Source organism: Engystomops pustulosus, chromosome 6 (assembly GCF_040894005.1).
Source record: "Engystomops pustulosus chromosome 6, aEngPut4.maternal, whole genome shotgun sequence".
In the NCBI taxonomy this organism is placed as follows: Eukaryota; Metazoa; Chordata; class Amphibia; order Anura; family Leptodactylidae; genus Engystomops; species Engystomops pustulosus.
In genome coordinates this window covers 159,536,416-159,564,313 of record NC_092416.1, presented here as the reverse complement: position 1 = coordinate 159,564,313, position 27,898 = coordinate 159,536,416, and the positions used below count along the sequence as shown (strand labels likewise).

The following is a 27,898-nucleotide window of genomic DNA, read 5'->3' as shown; positions in this document are numbered from 1 at the left end:
GTGTTGTGGGCATGCTCTATGACCTGTGTGGAGGTCATTACGCAGGTACGGGGAGGAGATTACTAAAGTTATCTTCTAACATCAATGATGGATCCTGTGTTATCTGCCCCCAACATTATGAGGTGTAATACAATGTCATTGTCAGCATACACATGTAATGTTGATAATCTTGCAGCTTTTATGCTGCATGAAAGAATCAGTGAGGCAGCAAAGGAGTTACTGGACCACACTATGGGGCAGATTTACTTACCCAGTCCAATCGTGATCCAGCAACGCGTTCTCCTATGCTGATTCAGGTTCTGCTGGGATTCACTAAGGTCGTGCGCCCGATGTCCGCCAGGTGTGGCTGTTGTGCTGAAGTCCGCCGTAATTCACCTTCTCCGTCTCGGTGTATGTGAGTGCTATTTTTGCGACACAAATTTTTTTGTTTAATTCCTTGTTTTTTCCGATCTGTCGGTTTTCCAACGGCCACGCCCCCCCGATTTCTGTCGCGTGAAAACAATCGCCGATGCGCCACAATCCGATCGCGTGCGCCAAAATCCCAGGGCAATTCAGCGCAAATCGGAAAAATTCAGGAAACCTGGCGGAAAAACGTGATTCGAACCTTTAGTAAATGTGCCCCTATGTCTTGTCACTGATTAATGGGGATAGATATTTATATTTACCTTTGCCCTAATCTGTCCTAATAATTTTGCCATCTAATAGCTGACTCATAAACATTTACTCGTGATGTTACTCTATTTCTTGATACTCTCATTCCTGAAATGATATTGCAAAGTTTTTAAGAGATAGGATTCTATATGCAATCTGTTTAGCTCGTCCTGCTCTATAACATACAAGCTGTAGCTACCGACGTAGCCTGGGATAGTATATAACTGCTCTTAGCTATAACAAAATAGAATGGGTTAACAAAAAGTATTTTATATGTATCTATCTCTCTCTCTGACTATCTCTCTCTCTGACTGTCTCTCTCTCTGACTGTCTCTCTCTCTGACTGTCTCTCTCTCTGACTGGCTGTCTCTGGCTGTATGTGTTTCTGACCGTCTCTGTCGAGGACCATTTTTGTTACTGACCGTCTTTTTGAGTTACTGTTTCTGACCGTCTCTTTTTGTGACTGTTTGTCTCTGGCAGTCTCTTTTAGTGACTGTCTGTCTCTGGCAGTCTCTTTCAGTGACTGTACAGTACTATAAGGTAGAAGTCCAGCATCCAGGCAAAAAACAATATCTTGATACGAATAAAAATCCACTTTATAAAAAAAAATTAAAAACACATAGTGACGTCTCATAACATAGTTCTCTGATGCGTTTCGGACCGGTGGCGGTCCTTAGTCGTAGCTTACTGAAATGTTATGGCACAAAGTATTTAAGCATATGGTGACCTGACCAGAAACACAATGTAGATTGTATCACATGACCCTGTTAACTCCTGGAATGCCAAAAAACCAGGGCTCGGAGAAAAAAGAAGAAACATCTCACATATGTAATATTGGAAGAAACATTGGTTAGTACATATAGATGCGGTCAATTCTATAGATAAGACCGGAGGGGGACCGTGTTTGTAGCATTAGGATCCAGAAGGATCACAAGAAAGTAGGGCTTGTGTCCAATCTTCCCCCCTAGCAGGTCAATCTACACTTTCAAAGGGTGTGACCTGTAAGTAAGTTATATTCCCCTCATGTTTTGATAAGCCAGACATATTGGGACTCATTTACTAAGGGTCAGAATCGCGTACTTTCGTCGGGTTTCCCGACAATTTCCGATTTGCCATGAATTGCCCCGGGATTTTGCCAGACGCGATTGGATTTTGGGGCATCAGCGCCAGCTTTCACGCGACAGAAATCGGCGGGTGTGGCCGTCAGATTCGGTAAAACCGCGGAATTTAAATAATAATTTGTGTTGCAAGATCAAGCATTTACATGCACCAGGAAGCAGTTGAACTCCGTCGGAATTCGGTGCAGCAGTGACACCTGGTGGATATCAGGAGCACGGACCTTAGTGAATCCCAGCAGACCCGAATCCATGTTGGAGAACGCGCCGCTGGATCGCGACTGGACCGGGTAAGAAAATGTGCTCTATTGACTTTTGTGTTACTGGCTTGTCTCCTGTTCTTATATGCGACTGTTATGTGTTCAGAAATTCTTTTGTCAAGTTTACATACAGTGCAACCTACATATTGTCATGTACGTTTCAGCCCTTCAGGCTCAGTTTCTGGGCCGAAACGCGTTGCCACCAATAAAAAGTCTCATTGAGAAAAGAAAAATTCATCTTTCAGGATCGTTCTTGAGCGCTGGAGACAATCTTACAATTTACTGGGTTCATCAGCATTTCGCATTCCTGTCAGGATTGGGGACTTGTTCATAGGAGGACTCGGGCCACTATTGGATTATTGTTCTACTTGCGTTTATCACTGCGAGGTGAGAGTCCAACTTACTCCACATTCATTTATTTACCGTTTTCTAAATACTACACTCGGGTAGCGCTCTGTGTGTTGTGTTTCCTCTGTTTCGTCTTTGGATGACAACTGACCGCCCCTCTTTCAATCTCCCATATTGGATTTTTTAATAAATCTGGGCCATTATGGCCAAGCACCATATCACCGCTCCAGAGTCCATCTTGTTTTCTGCAAAATTACAACTTTTCATAACAAATGTACAGCTACTTTAACAAACTCCATCTCTTGCCCTTGTTGATTTATTCGTATTGGACGTCTGCTCCCAGGAGAAGGTAATGCTAGAATAAAAAGAAATAAAATATCATTGAATATATATATCCAGTCCCATGATACAATGAGGCCGGGGGGATAGGAGATATTTGATTACTTCATTTATTCCCTTTTTACAACTATGACTTTACACCCACAATATACATTTATGATGCCACCCATATCTCCATTTCTGGTCACACATATCCACGCGCCTGACATACAGGTCATGAAAAATGAAGCTCTTCTGTCTTATTAAGGAATTGCAATTCAGTCAATAATGGACGTACCTCATTTAGCTTGAGCATGAGATTGGAGAGCTGAATGTGATCCAGCAGGGGGAGAGGATAGCCGTTCTTCAAAATATCTGGAAATATCAAATTGGTGTTGAAATCCTACAGATAAATTGTTTATGTGACAGCACAGTATTCACTAGTAAACCATTGATGGCTGGGGTGAAGGTTCTTCAATAATACAATCAGGGGTGTTGCTAATTGGGGTCAGTTTTCACAGTTGCAACCAAGCCCATAAGCCATGGAGATCCATAGCCCCCATTTTATGAAAACTTAAAGGACATCTACCACCAGGATGAAGGATTGTAAACCAAGCACTCTGACATACTGGTGTGTGCCCCTCTGGCTGGATCTGCTCTTGTTTTAGCCTCTTATTCCCTGGTTTTGAAAAAAAAGGATTGTAAAATTATGAGCCTCAGGGGCTCCAGGCTCTACAGGTTTTAATGGAGCCTGAAGCCCCTCAGGCTCATTTACATATTTTTAAAACCTTTTATTCATAAAAAGGGCATAAGAAGCTAAAACAAAAGTGGATCCTGCCAGAGGGGGCACACACCTGGTGGTAGATGTTCTTTAATTTGTTACAAATTTAAAGCAAGTGCTTCATGGTAAGCGGGAGGTAAAGACAGCCCTATCTGACCTCCTGGAGCACTTTGTGGCATGTCTGGCATCTTGGCTCAGTCACAGCAGAAAGCTTTTGCTTGGTTTTGCAGGAAGGACACCGTCAGATATGTTCTGTGAATTGCACCTATGGTTCTCCACTACTTGGTCCAACCAGGACGCTTTAGCTTGGCCACTTTTTGAGAGCATCTTGGTCTCCATAGAAATTCTGCTGTGACATGGGCAAAGTAATAGCTCATGCAGGAAAGGGGTCTTGACAATCAGTCACAGCCTACAACACCTCCTGCCTCGAAACAATTTTTACCCAGAGCTCAGATTTAGAAAACATTCTGCACACAGTGAACACAGGATCATTTAAAGAGAACCTACCCCCACGATTCTATCTATAAAGGTAGATCGGGTGGTAGGTGGATGTAAGGGACGTGAGGATAGCTCTTTTTAGAGCTAATCCTCACGTCCCCGCTAACTTTTGGTACACTTTATTGAGCTAATATGTAAATTTCGCAACAGGGTAGGAGGAGTAATGTGGCTACTGGGGCGTGGAGTAGCCGCGCTGTGTAGCCTTGTGCCGGCTAATCCACGCCCCAGTAGCCGCATAACGAAATTTACATATTAGCTCAATAAAGTGTACCAAAAGTTAGCGGGGACGTGAGGATTAGCTCTAAAAAGAGCTATCCTCACGTCCCTTACATCCACCTACCACCCGATCTACCTTTATAGGTAGATTCGTGGTGGTAGGTTCCCTTTAAGGATCATTTAAGTGAAGAACACAGTGGAGAACACATTGCAGATGTTTCCATACATCTGCTAACTTATCAGAACACCTTAGTGCAGAAAGGTGTTCTTCACAATAGTATGTGAAGAACAATAAGTGTGAAGAACATATTGTAGATGTTTAACACGGGTCATTCTCCTTTTTGACGTTCCACGAATATTCCATTGAATTAAAAAAACGAAGAAACAGGACTGACTTCCTTATTGTCATATTATTGCAGAGCCTTGGTCCCCTTGAAAAATGCTTGAGTCTCCCATTGACTTCAATGGGGTTCGTTATTCGAAACAAGCACTCGAGCATCTGGAAAAGTTTGGCTCGAATAACGAGTACCCGAGCATTTTAGTGCTCACTCATCTCTAGTTATTTTAGATTGATTCAATGTTAATTCCAGGAACTTTCACTAAATACAGTTATAGTATCTGTACGTACCATTAACTTCAGGCAGCAGGATGTGTGAGATGTAATAATTCACTGCAAAGCTTAGAATCTGCACCTGTCATAAAATTATCAATATGAAAACTTTTAACATCTAATAACAATAACATCTTTTTACTTGGCTGCTTTGCTCACATCACATATTTCCCTTTCCATTCAGGTTTGAGCATAAATCTACCACCAGGAGCAAGGATTGTAAAGTAAGTACACTTACATACTGGTGTATGCCCCCTGTGGCAGGATCCACTTTAATTGAGCTCCTTTTGGCCTTGTTTTACAATAAAAAGGTCTTTAATATTATGTAAATGAGCCTGAGGGGCTCCAGGCACTATCTGTAAATTATGCACAACTCCTCCCTCCCCTCTACTGGAAAGGGAGGGACATAAAACAGACACAAAACCATTAATAAATGTGCCCCAAGAAGTTTGGGTTGGTGGAAGCTTTGATAGGTCCTCTGTAACAAATGTTCTGAGGGGGTTGTAGAACAGGGATGACAAATCTCTGCCTCTATCCTGAGTCAAATGTTCACAACTTCTAAAGACTAAGAGGGGTTGTCCATAGAATAGATATTGAAAACAAAATTGGGGGTCATTTACTAAGGGCCCGATTCATGTTTTTGCGACGGGTTAACCAAATTTTTCTGTTTTGCGCCGAATTTCCCTGTATTGCCCCGGGATTTCGGCACACGCGATTGGATTGTGGAGCATCGGCGCCGGCATGCACGCGAGGGGAATTCGGGGGCGTGGCCGTACGAAAACCTGATGAATTTGGAGAAACCGCCGCATTTTTTAAAAAAAAGTGTCGCTGGACACGCGCTTACTTTCACCAGGAATAGGATTGTGAACTCCGGCGGACCTCGGCGGACTTCAGCGCAGCAGCGACACCTGGTGGACATCGGAGGAACTGCCTTAGTGAAACGCTGGAAGACTGGAATCCACCGCAGAGAACGCTGGATCGTGAATGGACCGGGTAAGTAAATCTGCCCCATTGTGTTCTAGACTTGGTTATTAAATACATTTTCATGAGTTTTGATTTTGCAGAATGTCCAATTAACAGTCAGAGGGGAACCAAGAAACAGTAGAGAATCCATATGATACGCTGGCGTATGAAAGAGGCCGCCCCCCCCCCCCCCCTCATTGCACTAGAAGCATAGGGCTCTTGATGTATCTGGCGGGAATAGTGGACCTAAAGTTTGCTGGTTTTACAAAAGAACACAGGCACTAAACGGGTACACCGCATGCGCTTCCCCTCCACCGGCCACCGCGCCCCCTCCACGCCCATATGGAGTGGAGGTGGCTTATTCAAGATTTTAATTATTCCACTGCTTCTACATCACAAAACTGGTGATGAATCTCCCCCTTGTAAGTATTACCTCAGGTATTAGTGTAACTTTTCAAGATAAAACGTCCATCTAATGCCATGTTAATTGGCTGAATCATTATTCACATACATTATTCAATTCTTGTGCCTGGATGTAGTCTCCGTAAAGATTATATATGGCCGTATGGCATCCTATTACTTCCTATGTGCTGAGCAACATAACAGCTACACCTATGGTTCTCTATTCTATGTAACACTACACAGATCCTGTTACTGTTTGGTTTCTTAAAAACCTGTTTTGCAAGGTTATTATACAACCAAGCAATAATAAAAGATAGAGACATGTAGAAACTTACTGGGAAAGGTCCGACATCGGAGCGCTCCAGAGCAATGGTAATGCTGGAGGATAGAAACATATTTATAGAATAAACCAAGGCAGGGGTGTAACAAGGAGAAGCAGGGCCCTATAGCAGACTTCCAAATAAGGGCCCCTTAAAAAAATCAACATATTTGTATACTAACACACCATATACACTGATGCATCATATACACACATACAGCACATACATATCACACACATGCAGCACATACGCATATACAATATATACATATACAGACATGAGGTGAAGTAAGAGGAGCCGCACAGAGCATCAGGGAGTATCAGAAGGTGAGTATGGAAGTTTATTATTTATTATGAGCTGAGTTGTGGTATTTCACATTTTTTGTGCTCAAATACTCACGAAACCAACGGATATATTCATGGTGCTGATTATTTACCTGCTCAGCTCCAGATGCCCCACAATCCTGCTCGAATTCACTCCCAACTTTGCCACAGCATCGGTTGACTGTTAAAGGAAAGGTATATGGGTCTTAAAAGGAGTCCACCTGCTCCACCAATGTTATAATCACCCAGTAACATCTTCCAACATATTTATTATTTCTGTACATTATCATGTTTCCAAGATATTCCCAGTTTAATCCATATGCTAATGAAGCAGTTGGCGTACCAAAGTCTTGTCCTCAGCACTCAATTGCCTCTTCTTCCATTGTTATACCATGCCTCTAATACATCAAATCATCTGCTTATCTGTTGGAGAGGGTAGTGGTCCAGGCAGGAATAGCGGTGCTCCAGGTGCTTCGGACATGCCCTGTGTACACCATGCCCCATTAGCATATGGATTAACGTTAGAATTTCCCATAAATAGCATAATGGAAATGAATATTGAAGGTATTTTTAAATCATTGTGCATTACTTTACACTCTGTACACATTGCCAACAGATTATAATGAGGTGGTAGTAAAACCCTGTCATACCCAGGTATAACCATGAGTAAACTACAAACAACACATAATTATAGTATATTGAAATCTAAGCAGCACATTAATATAATGTATGCCTTCTCAAAAAGGAGAGGGAGCTTGGAATTTATGTACGTATCCCTACTTCTCATAATACGGATATAAATTTACCAAGTTTAGAAGGAAAAGGGGTGCCAAAGATGAGTTTGGTAAAATTGCATAAGCCTGGATGTCCAACAACGGTGAAATGGTCACGTTTCCTGGTTTCATGGCCAGAGACGGAGCAGAAGGGGATGAAATCTTGAGCTTCATCAGCATATCTGGATACATCTTTGATATCTAAAAATGATTGTGTTAAAATGCAAAAATGACTTAGTCACACCTCCAGTCTTCAGCATAGCATTGGCTGTAACCTACTGTTAACTTTGTGTACTTATAATAGAAATGACCCCAGGTCGGGAATAGAGAGAACTGTGTGGCTATAAATCTATGGCTGCACATTTCTCTCTTTGAAGGACACCTACCACCGGGATGAACGATTGTAAACCAAGTACACTGACATACTGCTGTGTGCCACCTCTGGTAGAATCCACTCTTCTCGTGTCCTTGTTTTTATAAACATTGGCTTTATGCAAATGAGCCTGAGAGACTCTGAGTTCCATTAACATCTATGGAGCTCAGAGCCCACAAGGCTCATTTGCAAAATTTTAAAAAGCCTTTTTTTGTAAAAACCTTGGAATAAGAAGCTCAAAGAAGAACAGATCCTGTCAAAGGGGTTGCACACCAGTATGTCAGTGTGCTTGGTTTACAATGCTTCTTCCTGGTGGTAGATGTCCTGCTTGTTATTGATGAGTGTAATGAGAGAGTTGTGGGGCTCTTGGATTAGAGGCCTCAGACTGCATGTCCCCTATAGCTATGTTACACTTTGCAAGATGTCTTTAAACATAGACACTTCTACAGTAAGAATATTCAGTTATCTTCACTAAAATCTTCACTAAAATATGCATAATACAGAGATAGTAGGACCAAATGTGATCTTGAAGTTTGCACTTAACCCATTAATTCTCCTTTATGTAATGCACATTTTACAATTAACAATATATAAAACTAGGGACTACATTTTAGGACTCATTTTTTGCTTCTTATCAGTGGCAGAAATGTAAATGTTAGTTACATCCATGGGAAAATGAAATATGTTAATCTCAAACATTATAAATAAAAATCCAACCATGCAGCTATAATATTGTTACGTGCGGGACAGTACTATTATACATAACTGTGATGCTGTAGAAATATTCTTATCAGGTTGTCACTGCTGTATATGTATGTACTATGTGTTATTTATGGAGGCTGGCAGCATTCATTACTTAGTACAGATATTATTCTCTACCTGCGGTATCATTTTTCCAAAGGATGATGTATTCAGTCGCACTGGGAAATCTTTTGGAATCTACAGAGAGATAATAATAATTTATAAAATAAAGAATATATTTGTCAAATCTTGAAATTCGCTTGTGATATCAGTTCTAACGAATTGAATTTGCTGTATATTGCCACAAAAACTTTCAGAAAAAGTGGCTTGGTGGGTACATGTTAGAATGTTTCTGACCATAATATGACTTGACTCAATTTTTAACAGTTTGCTGTGTTGGTGGTTACTGAATGCTATGATATCTTCTATACATTGCATAGGAAGGACCCTGCTCTCTAATTTTACCTCACATGGATAAAGATAGCAGCATAGAGGACATTATAGAAAAGTGCTGGGCAGTGTAACTCTGAATCTAGCACTGTGTTGAGGAATTGCACTTATTAAAATCTACAGCACATTTTTCTCTTCTCACTGAGCTGACAGACTGCCTCACTTGTATTAAAAGGGAATTAAGAGGGAATTCTAGAACAGATATAATTTTCTACCTGAGTAGACTAATAGTTTAATGAGGTAAAATCTGGTAACAGAGTTCCTTTCTATGGATCTGTCAAAAATAGCCAACCTGATAGCGTCACTCGCAATCCCATAGAATTAAACGTAGCAGCAGTATTAATCAATGGTTCTACAACCATCAGGGTCAGGGAAGGACTTGGTACACCTGTCACGGTGGGTGTTATTCTCTATGACCCATATAATGTATCCTGTATATAGTCCATGAGGGAGATTTAACAGAAGTGTCTGAGGTAAAACTGTTCTAGTTTCCCATAACAGCCAATCAGGTGTCAGCTGATGGGCAACTAGAACATTTTTACCTCAGATACTTCTGATAAATCTCCCCCATCAATTTATCAGAGGTGCCTGAGAGCAGAACTGTTCTAGTTCCCCATGGCAACCAATCAGAGCTCAGATTTCATTTTACCACAGCTGTTTTGTAAAATAAAGCTGAACTCTGATTGGTTTCCATGGGAAACTAGAACAGTTTTACCTTCCGATAAATCTTCCCCAATGAGTGTAATTCATGATATTACCCTCTATAGCTCTCCACGTATGGCCTGGCCATAAGGCTACCATAAATGTAAGAAGTTTATAAAAATATATTGCATGTTTTTTGGGTGTTTGTCATACCATATCATCCGTCACATTAAAGATAAGTTTTCCAGCCGATTGGTACACAAATCCTGCAGTATTAAATAAGTATTCAGAGACGGCAAAGTACACCATGAGGCTGTGGTCATCAGGTATGGAGAGAGGCAGCGGGGAGAATGGTGGCGGGCTGCGATGGGACCGTTCAAAAAATTCTCCCTATGGATTCAAGAAGTGATCAGGTTATACATTGTTTTAGGATTGCAGATATCAGTTTATTAAAGTGGGGTTGCCCAAAATGTTGAATGGATCGGCTACAAATGCTTCAATGAAACTTTATTGATAGGAGAACTTTTTTCACATGATTGAGTTATTAACATTTTAACCCTTGACAATTTGACTAAACCGTCACATCACAGACCAGAACACAAACAGCAGACTGAGTTGTTTATTAATAAAAATGTATTTCACCAATTAGTTATCAAATCTATTTCTGCTTAGCATGAATGGTTCTGAATAGCGAGTTTATTGGTGGGCGTCCTCACCTCCCTGCATGGGGTCACTGTCTCTTCTCTGAGCTGGGTATCTCTCATGAACCCCCTGAACCTATTCTAGCCTTTGTCTCTTCTTGGAAACCTTATAGCCGCATCTATACGTTTCTTTGTATCAATTTCTATTCCAATTTCTATTCCAAAAAGAAGCCTCTCATCTTTAAAATGACATCATAAGCATGTTAAAGGCGCTATAGACTCCTGAATTGCAGCTCTCCCTACAAGTTGCATAGCTTATGACATTTAAATGACATCTACCATCAGAATCACTGATGGGAGGCCCCAAAGCCCACATGTTTGTCTGATGAAAGGGAGTCCAGTGCTGTCTTTCTTATATCCAGCAATGACTGCTATTTGAAGAAAAATGAGTATGTAAGTATGTAAATGAGCATGAGGGGCTCTGCAGAGCCCCTCCAAGCTCCACAGTCTATTAATTATTCACTCCTCTCATCTTGCCTCCTGCCTCGTCCCACCCGCACACCACACAGAGCGCTGGTGATGTCACCGGCTCTCTGCAAATCCTGTGCATACAATGTGCAGACAGCTGATTGGCACTGAAACTGTGCAAAGAAAATTGTATGCGTGAGATTTGCAGAAAGGAAATCTACCACCAATCAAGCCTAAACCAAGTACGCTTTATTATTGATCCAGGCACCGTGACTGTGGTAATATTCTGATATTTGTTATCCATGGCCTCCTTCCTTCTAAAATCAACTTTTGAAATTATGCTAATGAGTCTGTAGGGATCTAGGTGGTGTTACCAGAGCCCTTCCTGCTATAGCTTCACTGGCTGTGCACTATGCAGGAGCACTTCCTCCAAGATCCAATTAAACTCATTAGCATAATAGAAGGAAGGAGGACATGGATAAAAAATATAAGAAAATTACCACAGTCACGGTGCCTGGATCTATGAGTAAGTGTCCCTGGATTTTGATGGTAGATTTCATATAAGCAATGGAATTCAATATACCTGCATTCACCATAAGGGGAGCTCCGGAGCTAAATGCCCACTTTTAATATAGAGATCTCAATCTTTACATTGTATACAGTATCCCCCCCCATTGGTGTCTACAGACAACAATATTTTTTCCATTAATATACAGTATATGCATGTGCTGTGGATTTGTGGTTCTGATAACTACTAATTAGAGATGAGCGAACACTAAAATGCTCGGGTACTCGTTATTCGAGACGAACTTTTCCCGATGCTCGAGTGCTCGTCTCGAATAACGAACCCCATTGAAGTCAATGGGAGACTCGAGCATTTTTCAAGGGGACCAAGGCTCTGCACAGGGAAGCTTGGCCAAACACCTGGGAACCTCAGAAAAGGATGGAAACACCACGGAAATGGACAGGAAACAGCAGGGGCAGCATGCATGGATGCCTCTGAGGCTGCATAATCGCACCATTATGCCAAAATTATGGGCAACAGCATGGCCATGACAGAGTGACAGAATGAAGCTAGATAGCATCTAAAACATGCAATAATTGACCCTGACACTATAGGGGACGGCATGCAGAGGCAGCGGCAGCAGGCTAGAGAGTGGCATGGCGACATACCCTAATTGGACTCAGGCTTCAAACCAATGGGTGTCAGAGAGGAACCAAAGGAGGTGAGCAAGAAGCGCTCAAATAATATCGGTACATGATAAAAGTTTGCCAGTATATTTTGTGGATTACACAGCAGGGTGGCGACAAAGTTAACATGGAAGCCATGAAAACAACCCAAAATTCTGCCTGACACAGCTCGTTTGATAAGGGGACCATGTATGCTTACAGTTCATGCCAGTCGCTGCACTGGCTGCCAGTCTCCTTTCGAATACAGTTTAAAATAATAATAACCCTCATCCATAAAGCTCTGTATAATGCTGCACCCCCTACCTCTCCTCTCTTATCTCAGTCTATCGCCCAACCCGTGCTCTTAGATCCGCCAGTGATCTTAGATTAACCTCTACCCTAGTGCGGACCTCCCACTCGCTTCTCCAAGACTTCTCTAGAGCTGCACCAATTCTATGGAATGCTCTGCCCCGGACTATCAGACTAATACCTAACCTCCAAAGTTTCAAACGTGCTCTTAAAACCCATTTCTTTAGGCAAGCCTATAACACTCATTAACTGCATGAAGTTTTAACTCTTCTACTAACCCGTCCTGTGTCGTCCTCCCATCTGTTATCCAGCAACCAACAGGCACCAGACTTCTCTGCAGTCCCATTCACCCTGGACCTGGTATATAAGATGACGGCTGAGTGGTTCAAGCGACAGCAATTCCATTTATTATATTTTTTTCTATTCCCTAAGAAGAATGGCTTGACCATTAAATATTCTTTTACCTCGTGTTACCCCATCATCTTCATAAACCGTAAGCTCTGGCGAGCAGGGACCTCACTCCTGTTGTTCCATACAAATGTTGTGCTCTGTTACATTACATTTGTATTTGTTTCCTATGATTTGTAAAGCGCTACAGAATATGATGACGCTATATAAATAAAGATTATTATTATTATTATTATGGAGGCAGTGAACTAGTAGTAGATTAAAGGTGCTGCAACTATGTTAGTTGGATCTTGGGATGGAGCTGGCGCTCTGCAGCCAGGCGAGCTTTCGCCAATCCAAGCCCCTGTCTCTAGGCTACTCCCCAAACAGCACTTCTAAGAACCTTTTGTATAAGATCAAGTGTAGTAGCGTTCTTATAAGTTTAGGATATGGCGGGTGAGGGGAATGTAAACAGATGCGCAAGAAGCGCTGAAATAATATCCCTAAATGGTAAAAGTTTGCAAGTATATTTTGTGGATTACACAGCAGGGTGGCGACAAAGTTAACAACTTTGATGTGGAATGCCCTGTAATAGCTCTTGGGCGGTGTGCCTTTTATCGCCTAGGCTCAGCAGTTTCAGCACCGCCTGCTGTCGCTTAGCGACGGCACTGCTGCTGTGCCTAGAGCTACCGACTGATGGCGCCATGCCCACGGATGGTAATTCGGAGGAGGAGGAGGTGGAGGAGGGGTGGGAGGAGGTATAGTAGGCCTTTGAGACCTGGACCGAGGTAGGCCCCGCAATTCTCTGCGTCGGCAGTATATGACCAGCCCCAGGGTCAGACTCGGTCCCAGCCTGCACCAAGTTAAGTGTAGTAGCGTTCTTATAAGTTTGGGATATGGCGGGTGAGGGGAATGTAAACAGATGCGCAAGAAGCGCATGATGCGCATGGAGCTGGCGCTCCGCTGCCAGGCGAGCTTTCGCCAATCCAAGCCCCTGTCTCTAGGCTACTCCCCAAACAGCACTTCTAAGAACCTTTTGTATAAGATCAAGTGTAGTAGCGTTCTTATAAGTTTAGGATATGCCGGGTGAGGGGAATGTAAACAGATGCGCAAGAAGCGCTGAAATAATATCCCTAAATGGTAAAAGTTTGCCAATATATTTTGTGGATAACACAGCAGGGTGGCGACAAAGTTAACAACTTTGATGTGGAATCCATGAAAACAACCCAAATTTCTGCCTGACACACCTCGTTTGATAAAGGGACGATGTATGGAGGCAGCTATATGGACGACTTTTGGAGGTAGCAATGGAGACAACGTGTGGAGGCTGCTATGGAGACAATTTAATTTGGATAGTGCCTGTATGTGGCAGTCCCAAACATTTTTCAAACCAGAGGAGCAGGTAGGTGGCCCTCCAGTAAAATGGAATAGATTGAGTGCCTGTATGTGGCAGTCCCAAAAATTTTTCAAACCAGAGGAGCAGGTAGGTGGCCCTCCAGTAAAATGGAATAGATTGAGTGCCTGTATGTGGCAGTCCCAAAAATGTTTCAAACCAGAGGAGCAGGTAGGTGGCCCTGCAGTAAAATGGAATAGATTGAGTGCCTGTATGTGGCAGTCCCAAAAATTTTTCAAACCAGAGGAGCAGGTAGGTGGCCCTCCAGTAAAATGGAATAGATTGAGTGCCTGTATGTGGCAGTCCCAAAAATGTTTCAAACCAGAGGAGCAGGTAGGTGGCCCTGCAGTAAAATGGAATAGATTGAGTGCCTGTATGTGGCAGTCCCAAAAATGTTTCAAACCAGAGGAGCAGGTAGGTGGCCCTCCAGTAAAATGGAATAGATTGAGTGCCTGTATGTGGCAGTCCCAAAAATGTTTCAAACCAGAGGAGCAGGTAGGTGGCCCTGCAGTAAAATGGAATAGATTGAGTGCCTGTATGTGGCACTCACAAAAATTGTTTCAAACAGAGGACCGGGTAGGTGGCCCTCCAGAAAAATTAAATGCATGAAGTACTATAGCAAGAGCCAGTGGGCCCTGTCAAAAAATAGCCATTTTCCTCTGCTTTACTGTACAAAGAGGAGGAGAAGGAGGAGGAGGAGGAGTGGATCAATTATTCAGGTTGAGCTTCCTTCACCTGGTGGAGATTGGAAATTCTGAGAAATCCAGCCTTTATTCATTTTAATAAGCGTCAGCCTGTCAGCGCTGTCAGTCGACAGGCGTGTACGCTTATCGGTGATGATGCCACCAGCTGCACTGAAAACCCGCTCGGACAAGACGCTAGCGGCAGGGCAGGCAAGAACCTCCAAGGCGTACAGCGCCAGTTCGTGCCACATGTCCAGCTTTGAAACCCAGTAGTTGTAGGGAGCTGTGTGATCATTTAGAACGATGGTATGGTCAGCTGCGTACTCCCTCACCATCTTTCTGTAAAGATCAGCCCTACTCTGCCGAGACTGGGGACAGGTGACAGTGTCTTGCTGGGGTGACATAAAGCTGGCAAAAGCCTTGTAAAGCGTACCCTTGCCAGTGCTGGACAAGCTGCCTGCTCGCCTACTCTCCCTCGCTACTTGTCCCGCAGAACTACGCACTCTGCCGCTAGCGCTGTCAGAAGGGAAATACTGTTTCAGCTTGTGCACCAGGGCCTGCTGGTATTCATGCATTCTCACACTCCTTTCCTCTGCAGGGATGAGAGTGGAAAGATTTTGCTTGTACCGTGGGTCCAGGAGAGTGAACACCCAGTAATCGGTGCTGGAATAAATTCTTTGAACGCGAGGGTCACGGGATAGGCAGCCTAGCATGAAATCTGCCATATGCGCCAGAGTACCAACGCGTAAGAATTCACTCCCCTCACTGGCCTGACTGTCCATTTCCTCCTCCTCCAACTCCTCCAACTCCTCTTCTTCTGCCCATACACGCTGAACAGTAAAGGACTCAACAATGGTCCCCTCTTGTGTCTCGCCAACATTCTCCTCCTCTTCCTCCTCATCCTCCTCCACCTCCACCTCCTCCGATATGCGCTGAGAAACAGACCTGAGGGTGCTTTGGCTATCAACAAGGGAATATTCTTCCCCTGTCTCTTGTGACGAGCGCAAAGCTTCCGACTTCATGCTGACCAGAGAGTTTTTCAACAGGCCAAGCAGCGGGATGGTGAGGCTGATGATGGCGGCATCGCCACTGACCATCTGTGTTGACTCCTCAAAGTTACTCAGCACCTGACAGATATCAGACATCCACGTCCACTCCTCATTGTAGACTTGAGGAAGCTGACTGACCTGACTACCAGTTCTGGTGGAAGTTGACATCTGGCAGTCTACAATCGCTCTGCGCTGCTGGTAAACTCTGGATAACATGGTCAGTGTTGAATTCCACCTCGTGGGCACGTCGCACAACAGTCGGTGAGCGGGCAGTTGGAGGCGGCGCTGCGCTGCCCTGAGAGTGGCAGCATCTGGGCTGGACTTCCTGAAATGCGCACAGATGCGGCGCACCTTCGTGAGCAAATCAGACAGATTGGGGTATGTCTTGAGGAAACGCTGAACTATCAGATTTAACACATGGGCCAGGCATGGCACATGTGTCAGTCTGCCGAGTTGCAGAGCCGCCACCAGGTTACGGCCGTTGTCACACACAACCATTCCCGGCTTGAGGTTCAGCGGTGCCAGCCACAGATCAGTCTGCGCCGTGATGCCCTGTAATAGCTCTTGGGCGGTGTGCCTTTTGTCGCCTAGGCTCAGCAGTTTGAGCACCGCCTGCTGTCGCTTAGCGACGGCACTGCTGCTGTGCCTAGAGCTACCGACTGATGGCGCCGTGCCCACGGATGGTAGTTCGGAGGAGGAGGTGGAGGAGGGGTGGGAGGAGGAGGAGGCATAGTAGGCCTGAAACACCTGGACCGAGGTAGGCCCCGCAATCCTCGGCGTCGGCAGTATATGAGCAGCCCCAGGGTCAGACTCGGTCCCAGCCTCCACCAAGTTAACCCAATGTGCCGTCAGCGATATATAGTGGCCCTGCCCGGCAGTACTCGTCCACGTGTCCGTGGTCAGGTGGACCTTGTCAGAAACGGCGTTGGTCAGGGCACGGATGATGTTGTCTGACACGTGCTGGTGCAGGGCTGGGACGGCACATCGGGAAAAGTAGTGGCGGCTGGGGACCGAATACCGAGGGGCGGCCGCCGCCATGAGGTTGCGAAAGGCCTCGGTCTCTACTAGCCTATAGGGCAGCATCTCCAGGCTAAGCAATCTGGAGATGTGCACATTAAGGGCTTGGGCGTGCGGGTGGGTTGCACTATATTTGCGTTTCCGCTCCAGCGTCTGGGGTATGGAGAGCTGAACGCTGGTGGATGCTGTGGAGGATCGTGGAGGCGACGATGGGGTTTTTGTGGCAGGGTCCTGGGCAGGGGGCTGACTAGCAGCTGACACAGGGGAAGGAGCAGTGGTGTGCACGGCCGGAGGTGAACGGGCTTGTTGCCACTGAGTGGGGTGTTTAGCATTCATATGCCTGCGCATACTGGTGGTAGTTAAGCTAGTAGTGGTGGAACCCCTGCTGAGCCTGGTTTGGCAAATGTTGCACACCACAGTCCGTCGGTCATCCGGTGTTTCCTTAAAGAACCTCTAGACTTCTGAAGATCTAGCCCTCGCCGCAAGAGCCCTCGCCACGGGAGCTTCACTAGTTGACACATTTGGCGCTGATGCACCAGCTCTGGCCCTGCCTCTCCGTCTGGCCCCACCACTGCCTCTCCCAACCTGTTCTGGTCGAGGACTCTCCTCCGTCTCAGAAGCACTGTGTTCACCCGGCCTCTCAACCCAGCTTGGGTCTGTCACCTCATCATCCTCCGATCCCTCAGTCTGCTCCCCCCTCGGACTTCCTGCCCTGACAACAACTTCCCCACTGTCTGACAACCGTGTCTCCTCATCGTCGGACACCTCTTTACACACTTCCACTACGTCAAGAAGGTCATCATCACCCACAGACTGTGACTGGTGGAAAACCTGGAAAATTGGAAAATTGCTCAGCAGCAACCGAACAAGTGGTTTGTGACTGTGGGAAGGGTCCAGAAAACAGTTCCTCAGAGTATGCCGGTTCAAATGCCAAATTTTCCTGGGAGGGGGCAGACTGGGGGGGAGGAGGCTGAGGTGCAGGAGCTGGAGGAGTGGCGATTTCGGTGACATGGGTGGACTGCGTGGAAGACTGACTGGTGGTGGACAAATTGCTCGAAGCATTGTCAGCAATCCACGACATCACCTGTTCGCACTGTTCTCGCCTCAACAGTGCTCTACCACGAGTCCCAGTAACTTCAGACATGAACCTAGGGAGTGTAGCTCTGCGGCGTTCCCCTGCTCCCTCATCAGCGGGTGGTGTCTCACCCCGCCCAGGACCACGGCCTCTGACCCCTGCAGTAGTTGGACGCCCACGTCCCCGCCCTCGTCCTCTACCCCTAGCCCTCGGGTTAAACATTTTTAAAATGAGAGTTATAACTTTATTTTTTTTTTAACTTTTTTTTGTTTTTTTTTGTGTTTTTTGTTTTTTTTTGAGTTTTTAAAACCAAACAATGCTATCCTATTGCTATGGCTATTTTCTAGCCAAGTATCAAAGCACACTACTATGCCAGATGAGATGACACTGAGTTAGTGCCTAATTGAAATCCAACCCCTACTAAATTTTCCCACTTCGGTCTTTCCTATGGATATGTGCGTCACTAAGCGCAGAACACAGCGGTCGCAAGTCTCACTACAAATTGCTCAGAATTGGCTAGTACATGCACTGCAGAAAGTACAGCCACCAGCAGATAAACCAGAAATCAAATATATAGAACGCTACTGTAGGCGTAAGTAAGCTCTTTGTATTCTCCTATGGCTATTTTCTAGCCAAGTATCAAAGCACACTACTATGCCAGATGAGATGACACTGAGTTAGTGCCTAATTGAAATCCAACCCCTACTAAATTTTCCCACTTCGGTCTTTCCTATGGATATGTGCGTCACTAAGCGCAGAACACAGCGGTCGCAAGTCTCACTACAAATTGCTCAGAATTGGCTAGTACATGCACTGCAGAAAGTACAGCCACCAGCAGATCAACCAGAAATCAAATATATAGAACGCTACTGTAGGCGTAAGTAAGCTCTTTGTATTCTCCTATGGCTATTTTCTAGCCAAGTATCAAAGCACACTACTATGCCAGATGAGATGACACTGAGTTAGTGCCTAATTGAAATCCAACCCCTACTAAATTTTCCCACTTCGGTCTTTGCTATGGATATGTGTGCCACTAAGAGCTAAACACAACGGTAGCAAGTCCCCCTGCTAATTCCTCACAAAATGGTACTAGATGCAAATTAAAATAAAAAAAGTAGAACGTTATTGTAGCCCTAAGAAGGGCTGTTGGGTTCTTTGAGAATCACTCCTGCCTAACAGTAAGCTAATAGAACACCCTAACGCTTTCCCTGACCAGCAGCAGCTCTCTCCCTAGCGGCATCCAGACACAGAATGATCCGAGCAGCGCGGGCAGCGGCTAGTCTATCCCAGGGTCACCTGATCTGGCCAGCCAACCACTGCTATCGACGTGTAAGGGTACCACGTCATGCTGGGTGGAGTGCAGAGTCTCCTGGCTTGTGATTGGCTCTGTTTCTGGCCGCCAAAAAGCAAAACGGCGGGAGCTGCCATTTTCTCGAGCGGGCGAAGTATTCGTCCGAGCAACGAGCAGTTTCGAGTACCCTAATGCTCGACCGAGCATCAAGCTCGGACGAGCATGTTCGCTCATCTCTACTACTAATTTATCAATAGACAATGGCACACATTTATTAAAGTGTTTGACCCAGTTTTCTGTCTGACATTGCACTAGAAAGAACATGCAAACTGCTTGCACATGTATTTATTAGGCGCCTGCGCCAGTTTTGTATTGCGTCTGCAGTTTGTCCGATAAGACAGAAAAAATGTGCACCTATAGGGGCGCCACTTTTATTACTGACGTGCGCCACAATTTTGCAGCATGAACAAAGTGCAGAAAAAAGAAAAATTCACACTTCCCGAGCAGTGCATGGGGCGCCAGATTTATGAAGAACATGCGCCAGTTTTGATTAATCCAGCGCCCCCTGCACACTCCACAGGCAAACTGCACATAGTACAGACTGCACTAGTTTTGATGGGATTAGTTGTGGGCCATTATTGCCACACTAAGAATATTTTTATTCTGTACCTTCAGCTGCACGTCTAGATTTTCAGCAGTCACGATTGGAGGTCCCGTCAAAGAGTAATCGATAGCGGCCACATCATCAATGTTGGAAGTAACTATAAAATGAATAACAATTTCAATTACTAAAAATATTACTTTATAGAATAATACCAGACCTGCTAATTTTAGAATGATAAAAGTCCATATACAGGCAGTCCCCGGGTTACATACAAGATAGGTTCTTCCAATTGACTCCATAACGGTGACAGAGTAAAGAAGCTTCTAGTAGAGTAATTTGTATTGGTCAGCTGTTAGCTGGAGGAAGCTTTGTATGTCCATACAATCATTGCAACATAGGAAATATTCTTGATTGTCAACTTCATTGCAATATTGTGTGACCATTCAATACTTAGACAGACCAGGCTATGATTTTCACCTCCATCTTACCATCGGGTAAGAAGACATGAGGGAGATTTATCAGAAGTGTTTAAAAGCAGATCTGCTCTCACAATGATAAAATGAAAGCTGAACTCTGATGGGTTTCCATGGGCAACTAGAACAGTTTTACCTCTAAAACTTCTGATAGATCTCCCCATCATGAGGATACTCCCAGCACCACATCCACCATCATGTCTAAAGCTCTACCGGCCCATGTTGGCTTCCAATAAACTGAACCTGAACCTGCATTGTCCAAGTTGGATAGATATGATAAAGAGTGTGTATTCATTCTGAGACCTGTGTTAATAGATCTTTTATTCATTCTGAGCCCCTCAATGACTGATCAATGACTTATTACATCTGAGGGTATATAACCCTATAAGGACATACTACGTCCTTCAAAGCATGGAGTAGCTCAAAGAAAAACTAAAGATGGTTTACTACTACTCATTAGACACTGTGGAGATTAATTATGTCTTCACCCCCAGGTGGCACATAGAGCTTCCCATCCCAGCCACTTGGGGGTCCCGGGAGCGGGGCGGGCAGGGGCGTGAATGGCAGAAATCCAGCAGAGACTATAGCAGGAAAGTCAGCCGGATCAGACCAGATCTTAGGTACGATCTGGTGGAGATTTTACCCAAACTAATAAGAGGTCAGAGGCTCTGACAAGATCTGGGTGGCGGAGCCCCTGTAGGGGAAAATTTTAAAACTGGTGTTTAAAACCAAAAATGTTTTAAAATCTTAAAAAATTCCCCCTATATGTTGGAAACTGTTCCTTCTTTCTTACAGTGCAGAGGTCACATGATCACTGAGTGTCTAATTAGAGCAGCCCATGGTGCTAAATTCCCCATGTCACATGGACTAACATATCAGTCCCAAATACAAATTAAATTACCAATAAAAAATGATGGTGGTAGGGGATGGGACACTGCGTGTAAACAATTAAAGGAGTATTCCAGGAATCAGCATAATTCATATACAAACGGGTACTCAAAATATGAGCTAATGTGTAATTAGTTGTTATTAAAAATTTTGCTCCCCTTAGCAGAAAATGCTGGTGACATAGACCCTTATGGAGAATTAAAATGCTACTGGCCCTTTAATCAGTCCGTAGATTTCCTCTGCACGGTCCGTTGCAGAACATACACAGGACAGAAGATGGCCGCTGGTCACATGTCCACATCACATGTCCTGCACCTGCCTGGGCAGGTGATGTGATCAGCACTACGTTTGGCTGTAGTCGGTTGGTTGCAGTGCATCCAGTATGGCCAGTGTTGTGGTGATGGCAGTTACACATCATTACTATGGTAACGGAGCAAGAAAGTCTGTTATATCATCACTGGGGGCAGAGCATAAGAGGGAGGAGGAGTTACTGAGAACTAAAGCATCATGGAACTTGTAGTTTACAGTGGCGGCCATCTTAGTGATAACTCCACCTACTTTAGAGAGGCCATAAATTTTGTAAATCAGAAAATCTAACTATTGAAGCTCCATTTTGTGACTAATGACATTGAGTATTGTTGTATTCATTTATTTATATCATCATGGGTTTTTGTGTCAGATGTTCATATTCCCGGAATACCCCTTTAAACAAAATATGTTAAAAAAAAATCCCACTATAAATAAAAAAGTACATTTCAAATACCATAAATGGAAAGGCAATTTGCATAATTTTTTAGATGTAAAAAAATTCCAAAAGTAAGAATTACAATAAAAAAGTCTTTAAGGTTTCACTGAAAAAAGATGACACAATTATTGGAATGATATTTATGTGTGTTATAGATTTCCATATTACCTGTACAAATAAAACCTCACAATGTATTCAGTGGGAAACTAGAAAACTATTGGCCCGGCCATGAACTGTAGTCTTTCCATTGTACCTGGTAGGGTTCTGAGTACAGGCTCCAGCTGATTCTGAATAGCGTCTGCAACCAAGGGACAAATCTAGAGGAAAGTAAACCGTGGCTGTAATTTTCTGATTGAAACAGATGTGTGGTTGTAGTAACATATTATTATTAGGCAGCAACATAGAATCCTTTAAACTAATCTGGGATGTTGGATTGCTAGTTTAACATTAAAAGTAGTGAAAAAGTGAATGACCCCTCTATAGCCCCTGGCGCTCCACCTGGAATCCAGGAATCTAGATGTAACATTCCCCTATACCAGAACAAAGTGTCTATACATTAGAATAAATTGAAAGTTACCTGTTTTTGCAGGTTGTCTCTTAATGACGAGGCGATGGTATCATCAAAGAGGTTAATAAGCCAACTGTAATGAAAAATATTCCATGTCATAGCAACAGCACAAAAAAATGATGGTGGACAATAATGGAAATGACGTTCATTTTGGAATAAATATACTGGTTTGACTTTCCACATTATGTCATTAGGCTGCTTGAAAGTGATGATAAGGGGATGCCTTACAAGATGCAATGTTTTCCTTATCCAATCATATTTACATATTTCCCAGAATCCCCTTTTGGAGCATCAATGGCTATGAGTCTCCACACACCCGCAAGGTGATCTTAATTGGCAAAGTCTGTAATGAGAACTCTTAGTTCCTGCTGCAATGACCTTTTAGCAGGTTCCAGAGATGTTATTCAGGTACCGAGTGTGTAAAATATGCCTGTAACTTTGTTCTTGGTACCAAAATAGGATGTCATGTGCCTTAGTTGTGTGAGCTGACAAATAGAGGAACCCATGAGAGGAACGAAAAGCAACAAGCTGCTCTTGATCCACCAAGAATAGAAGTAGTAGCAGTAGAAACAGATGGTTCTTCAGGCATCAGAAGATAAAATGGCAAAAATTCTTCCCCGTCAGGCAATTTTTTACATTGTGACCACTTACAGTTTATTTTCCTCTTTGCATTGAAGTACAAAGCTTCTCAAAGTACATTATTCAAATTTTTAAGAAGGTGAAAATAGTTTCAGATACAAGAACAAGCAACTTACTCAAGTCCTCCAGAAAAATGCACTTGCATGTCTGAGATGTGGGCACTGCAGTCCGCGGTCGATATTGTGGGTCTACCAGAACCATCACTTCCCAAACTCAGACCCACAGAAATTGAGATCCCCAGGACCTTCAATTCAAAGTCACCATGAGATGATCTATTTTTGGAAAAATAAGAAATATGACTTCATTGCTATCTTTAATTTTTAAAAACGAGAGATCGAATGTGAGATCAACATGATAGGGCCTAAGTAGAGTTCATCCATCTTTTCCAAAAACTGCCTAACAAAAGATTTACTACATTGTAGTAGTGTTCACAATTCTACATTAAGTATTGTGGTCACTACTGTGAAACATATAACACAGATAAAAGAGTTCAATTGACCTTGATTACGTCTGATTTGATTAGAGTAGTGTAATGAAGGTTTTTTTCAGCTATTAAAGTTGAAGGCAACTTATTATCTACCTACTGTATCAGCTTTGTCACATTTATTCAAAAGAACTCCCATCTAAGAAGCAACACAGACAGTGGAGCTGGAATAACAGCTCAATTCTCCGGCAGCTACATAGTTTACCTGGAGGCAAGACACAGCCAACCTCAGCTAATAGAGGTGGATCCAAGCATTGGATCCCAACAATCTGATATAGATAGGACATCAATATAAATTTTACCTTGAAAACCTCTTGAAAGGTAACCAGTCACCAGATTTTCACTACAAAAGCTAATGACAGGCTCAAATAGTACTATGCAAACTGTTGCCCACACTTTTAGCTAAAAAAATGCATACTTCCTATCACCAGAAAATGAACACGTGAGTCTACCTGGCAAAAGGGGCATGTGTTATTCATTCAAATTACTGTGTGACTCATCCCATGTCTCTGCCATATCCCTAATTCACCCTCTTCTTACCTGATGTCATCCTCTGCTCTTCCAAAGGGATGGGGAAGAGGGAGATACCAGGCTCGCATTAAAAACATATGCCCCTTGTGACACGCTGCTTCTTCTGGTAGGGTGCCAGGTAGGTTTACTTGTTAATTTTCTGGGGATAGGAAGTATGCAATTTTTAGCTATAGCAACGTGGGAAATAATTAGCATAGTGCTATGGGAACCTGTCATTAGGTTTACCAGTAAAAATCTGGCTTGATAAATGGCCCGTTGCTAGGCCACGCACTATCCCTCTACTGCACCTTAGTGAATAACGGACTTTGCACATATTGGTGAGTGGCGCTTTTCTCTTCTTGCTGGATTTTTACTAGTAAAAATCTGTTGACATGTTCCCTTTAAGTATTAAAGGGAGGTCCAATACTTGATTTTCAAATGACAGCTTAATATCTATTTGTAATATTTTTCTTTCATAGATAGGACGCAGTCATTTCACAGAACAATATTTCTTACATGAACAGATAATGTACTCTCCATTTTCCATGTATTTCAATGTAGGCCCCAGAAACGGTGAGCTTCAAGCCAACATTGGGAAGCAGAGTGACTTCTGAACTGGGCAACTGGAGATCGGTTACAACCATGCTACAAAATGACAAGAGAAAGGGTTATGCACATGATTATCGCAAAACACTGCAACAATTGTAGCTCAGAACTAAAGCCAAATATTACTTTTCTGAGCGTAAATTGAAAATTCCATGGACAATTGCAGCTAATTTGTATAAAGCATACCTGGAACAAAGCACCTTCAACAATATCAATGTTTCCAATTACTTTCATGTACCATCCTGCTTGAAATGTGCACTGTGCCAACCATGCTGATCAGATGGTGTCCATAGACAATACCGTTACAGGTTGTGATACCCCATACTACTTGCTTGTATTACTTCAAAGTCAAACAGTTCTACTATCCGACAAACAAAAGTGTAGCTATGCAATTGGTCAAAATAAAAAGTTATGACCCTCATTAAATACATGATGTGTCACTGAGAACAATTTTTGTTATTTCCCCTTTAGGCAACTAGAGTATGTAGGGTGGAAGGAATAAAAACCTATTTGTGAAGTGGGAAAGAAAAAAGAATAGACATCCTAAAGGAGCACAAGGAAGAAGGTGCACAGTCAGGCTACGACGTGTGGACCTGCAGTCCGAAAATTGTACAAAAAACCCCCCAAAATTCATCCAGATGTATCAAAATTTTCATTCATTCATTAAAACCAAAGATTTTTTTCAAGCAAAGCAAAATGAGTTGTGGTTATTTTCAGTGTACTCATGCTGTCTCATGGTCCTGTGGTTTCAAAAGGAGAAGTTTTGATGTATCTAGCGAGTGTTGGTGTATGTGATTTCAGGATGTTGGCTTGTATTTCTTTATATAAGGAAGTGAAACTATCTACTATGGCAGTTGTTTTACTCAACTAAAATTCAGTGCCAGACATATCGAGTGGAGGCTTGTCTCTATGATAAAGCAAGGAACCAGTAAGTTGAAAGCCAATGCCCAAACTTTCCGTCTCATTACTTTTGCCACCGGGGAGAAGTCGATGTTCAACCAGTTCTACCGAAACTCTTGGGTTTGGTTGACCGACTGCACCTTGTATATGTATTACCAGCTTTATTCTTCCTTGCCAACTGTCTTGGTATGTCTTGGAGAGGTTGCAAAAAAAAAATTTGCAGACCTACAGGAGTACTGGAAAAGTGGGCAATAGAATATTGGAATGCTCCTGGATCTGCTAGATTATTGGTCCTCTTACAGATGAAATGGTCAGTATGATGGTCTTGTCCCCAAAAATAGGGGATGTCTATTATATTGTGTCACAAAAGTCTTGCACAAAGAGGGAAGTTTCATTCTTCAAAAATTTGAGGCCCATCATTGTAAACGATGACAATTGGCAAGTATGGCTTCATGTGTAGCTTTGGGTAAGACTTGATACTAATGTCTTAGAGATCATGATATGGAAATCTAGAATTTTAAAAATAAAATTATCCTCATCACCTGTTAATGTCATAATCCACGTTTCCCAGGACTCCGACATCATAAGATCCTGAGTAATCCGGCAAATGCAGAGTTGAGAGTTTCTGTTTTAGAACAATTATCCCTTGTTGACGAGCTGTTAACAAACATAAAAAGTCTTAGATCTAACACAGAATGTACACTGGGTCTTATCTGCAAGTTCAGGAAATGAGACTAGATAATCCTTGTAATATTATCAGACTTTGGTTTTTCAGGGGATGCATGTAATGTGGTAAGTAGTGGATTATAATATAGGCCACCGACCAGATGTTATACCGAGAAAGGACTTCACCCATGAAATCCTTTAACATCTGTACCTGATCTCAATACCCATGTACACAAGAGCAATTTCAGGACTTTGAAGGTCCTCCAAAGGTCCTGAAAAAATACATTCATAGGAGGCAGAATGGACGCATCCTCCATTCCCCAAGAAGCTGATTGTAGTACCAGATGTAGGAGTTGATTCCGGACTTATAGGGGCTATAATAGTCATACAGCCCAGGGCCCATGGAAGTCTTAATCCGTCCCTGACTGAGGTTACAAGTGGTATCACTATACATGGTCAAATATCACAGGTAACCACAGAAGATTTATGGTCAATAACTCATCAGAGATCTAAGATACCTATAGTTTTATTTAACCAAAAAAGACCATGAGCTAAATAGAGTCTGATGATAACAGACTGATATATACTATATGACTAATGTGCTGAGAACAATTCGCTTTGTTGAATATTGTCTTGGCCATTTTGCCATTTTAAATTAGTGATTAATAAAGCGGATTTATATTTTTTAATCCTTTTTTATATAATTTTTGGTGCTTAATTTTTTATGTTGCTCTGATATCTTCTAGTTTTATAGTAAGGAAGATCTGAAATAAATGCAGGTCCATTAGACCTAACTTAAATGCAGGTCCATTAGACCCAAATCAGTGTTGATCCAGAGGAAGGCAAAATAACTCTTCAAGGCTGATGCCAAGTGACCTAAATTAGGGGTAAAATTCCTTCCCAATCCCAATATGGCAGTAAGGATGGACCTTGATGGACATAAAAACAACATTAATACTGACTTTGGATAAAATAATGCCCTCCATAATTGCTCCAAATGATTGCTTCTAAGAATAACCCCCCCACACACACACACACACCAAAAACACAGTTTAAGTACAAACTTAAAAATGATTTAAAAAGACATGTAAAATATCTTTCCCCCCATATATCTTCTTCCTTAGACCCAATCATCTCGTACACATATAATACACTTTGTATCTCACCATAATCCAGCCCTTTCTGAGTGATTCTCGCTACCAAGCCGGGATTCCCAGCATCAGTTGTCACAAGTAGGGCCACTGAGAAAGCCAAGGCCAGGGCATAGCCCGGTGCCATGACCGATGCACTTGATGCTTGCAGCAATGAGCAGAAAGAAGTAAACTACAAACACAATATAAAGTGAAACCTAAAGAAAGAAGATGGAATGAGGAAGTGGAGGTTTAGGCTGAATTGGGGCAGTCCCTGGTAGAAATGTGCAGCATTGTGTACAAAAAGAGAGAATTCTGTGTCGTGGAGAAACATTTTATGTATTAGATTTATTGCATTTTGTAGCCATTGTTGCACAGACAATATTCTATTTTTGTAGTAGCTATAGATAGAGCAGAT

General features: G+C 43.1%; 1 protein-coding gene across 1 annotated transcript; it reads right to left on the bottom strand.

Annotated features, from left to right (window-relative positions):
* Nucleotides 1-378: 378 nt before the first annotated feature.
* Nucleotides 379-27,712, bottom strand: LOC140064826 (bactericidal permeability-increasing protein-like). The gene is made up of 15 exons (XM_072112073.1): nt 27,517-27,712; nt 26,227-26,341; nt 24,695-24,823; nt 23,301-23,456; nt 22,555-22,618; nt 22,231-22,294; nt 19,937-20,028; nt 9,998-10,174; nt 8,831-8,890; nt 7,612-7,779; nt 6,919-6,986; nt 6,498-6,540; nt 4,816-4,879; nt 2,991-3,067; nt 379-2,729 (listed from the first exon to the last, which is right to left on the bottom strand). The coding sequence occupies exons 1-15, from the start codon at nt 27,626-27,628 to the stop codon at nt 2,691-2,693; spliced, it is 1,428 nt and encodes a 475-aa protein (XP_071968174.1). The 5' UTR covers nt 27,629-27,712; the 3' UTR covers nt 379-2,690.
* Nucleotides 27,713-27,898: the final 186 nt, after the last annotated feature.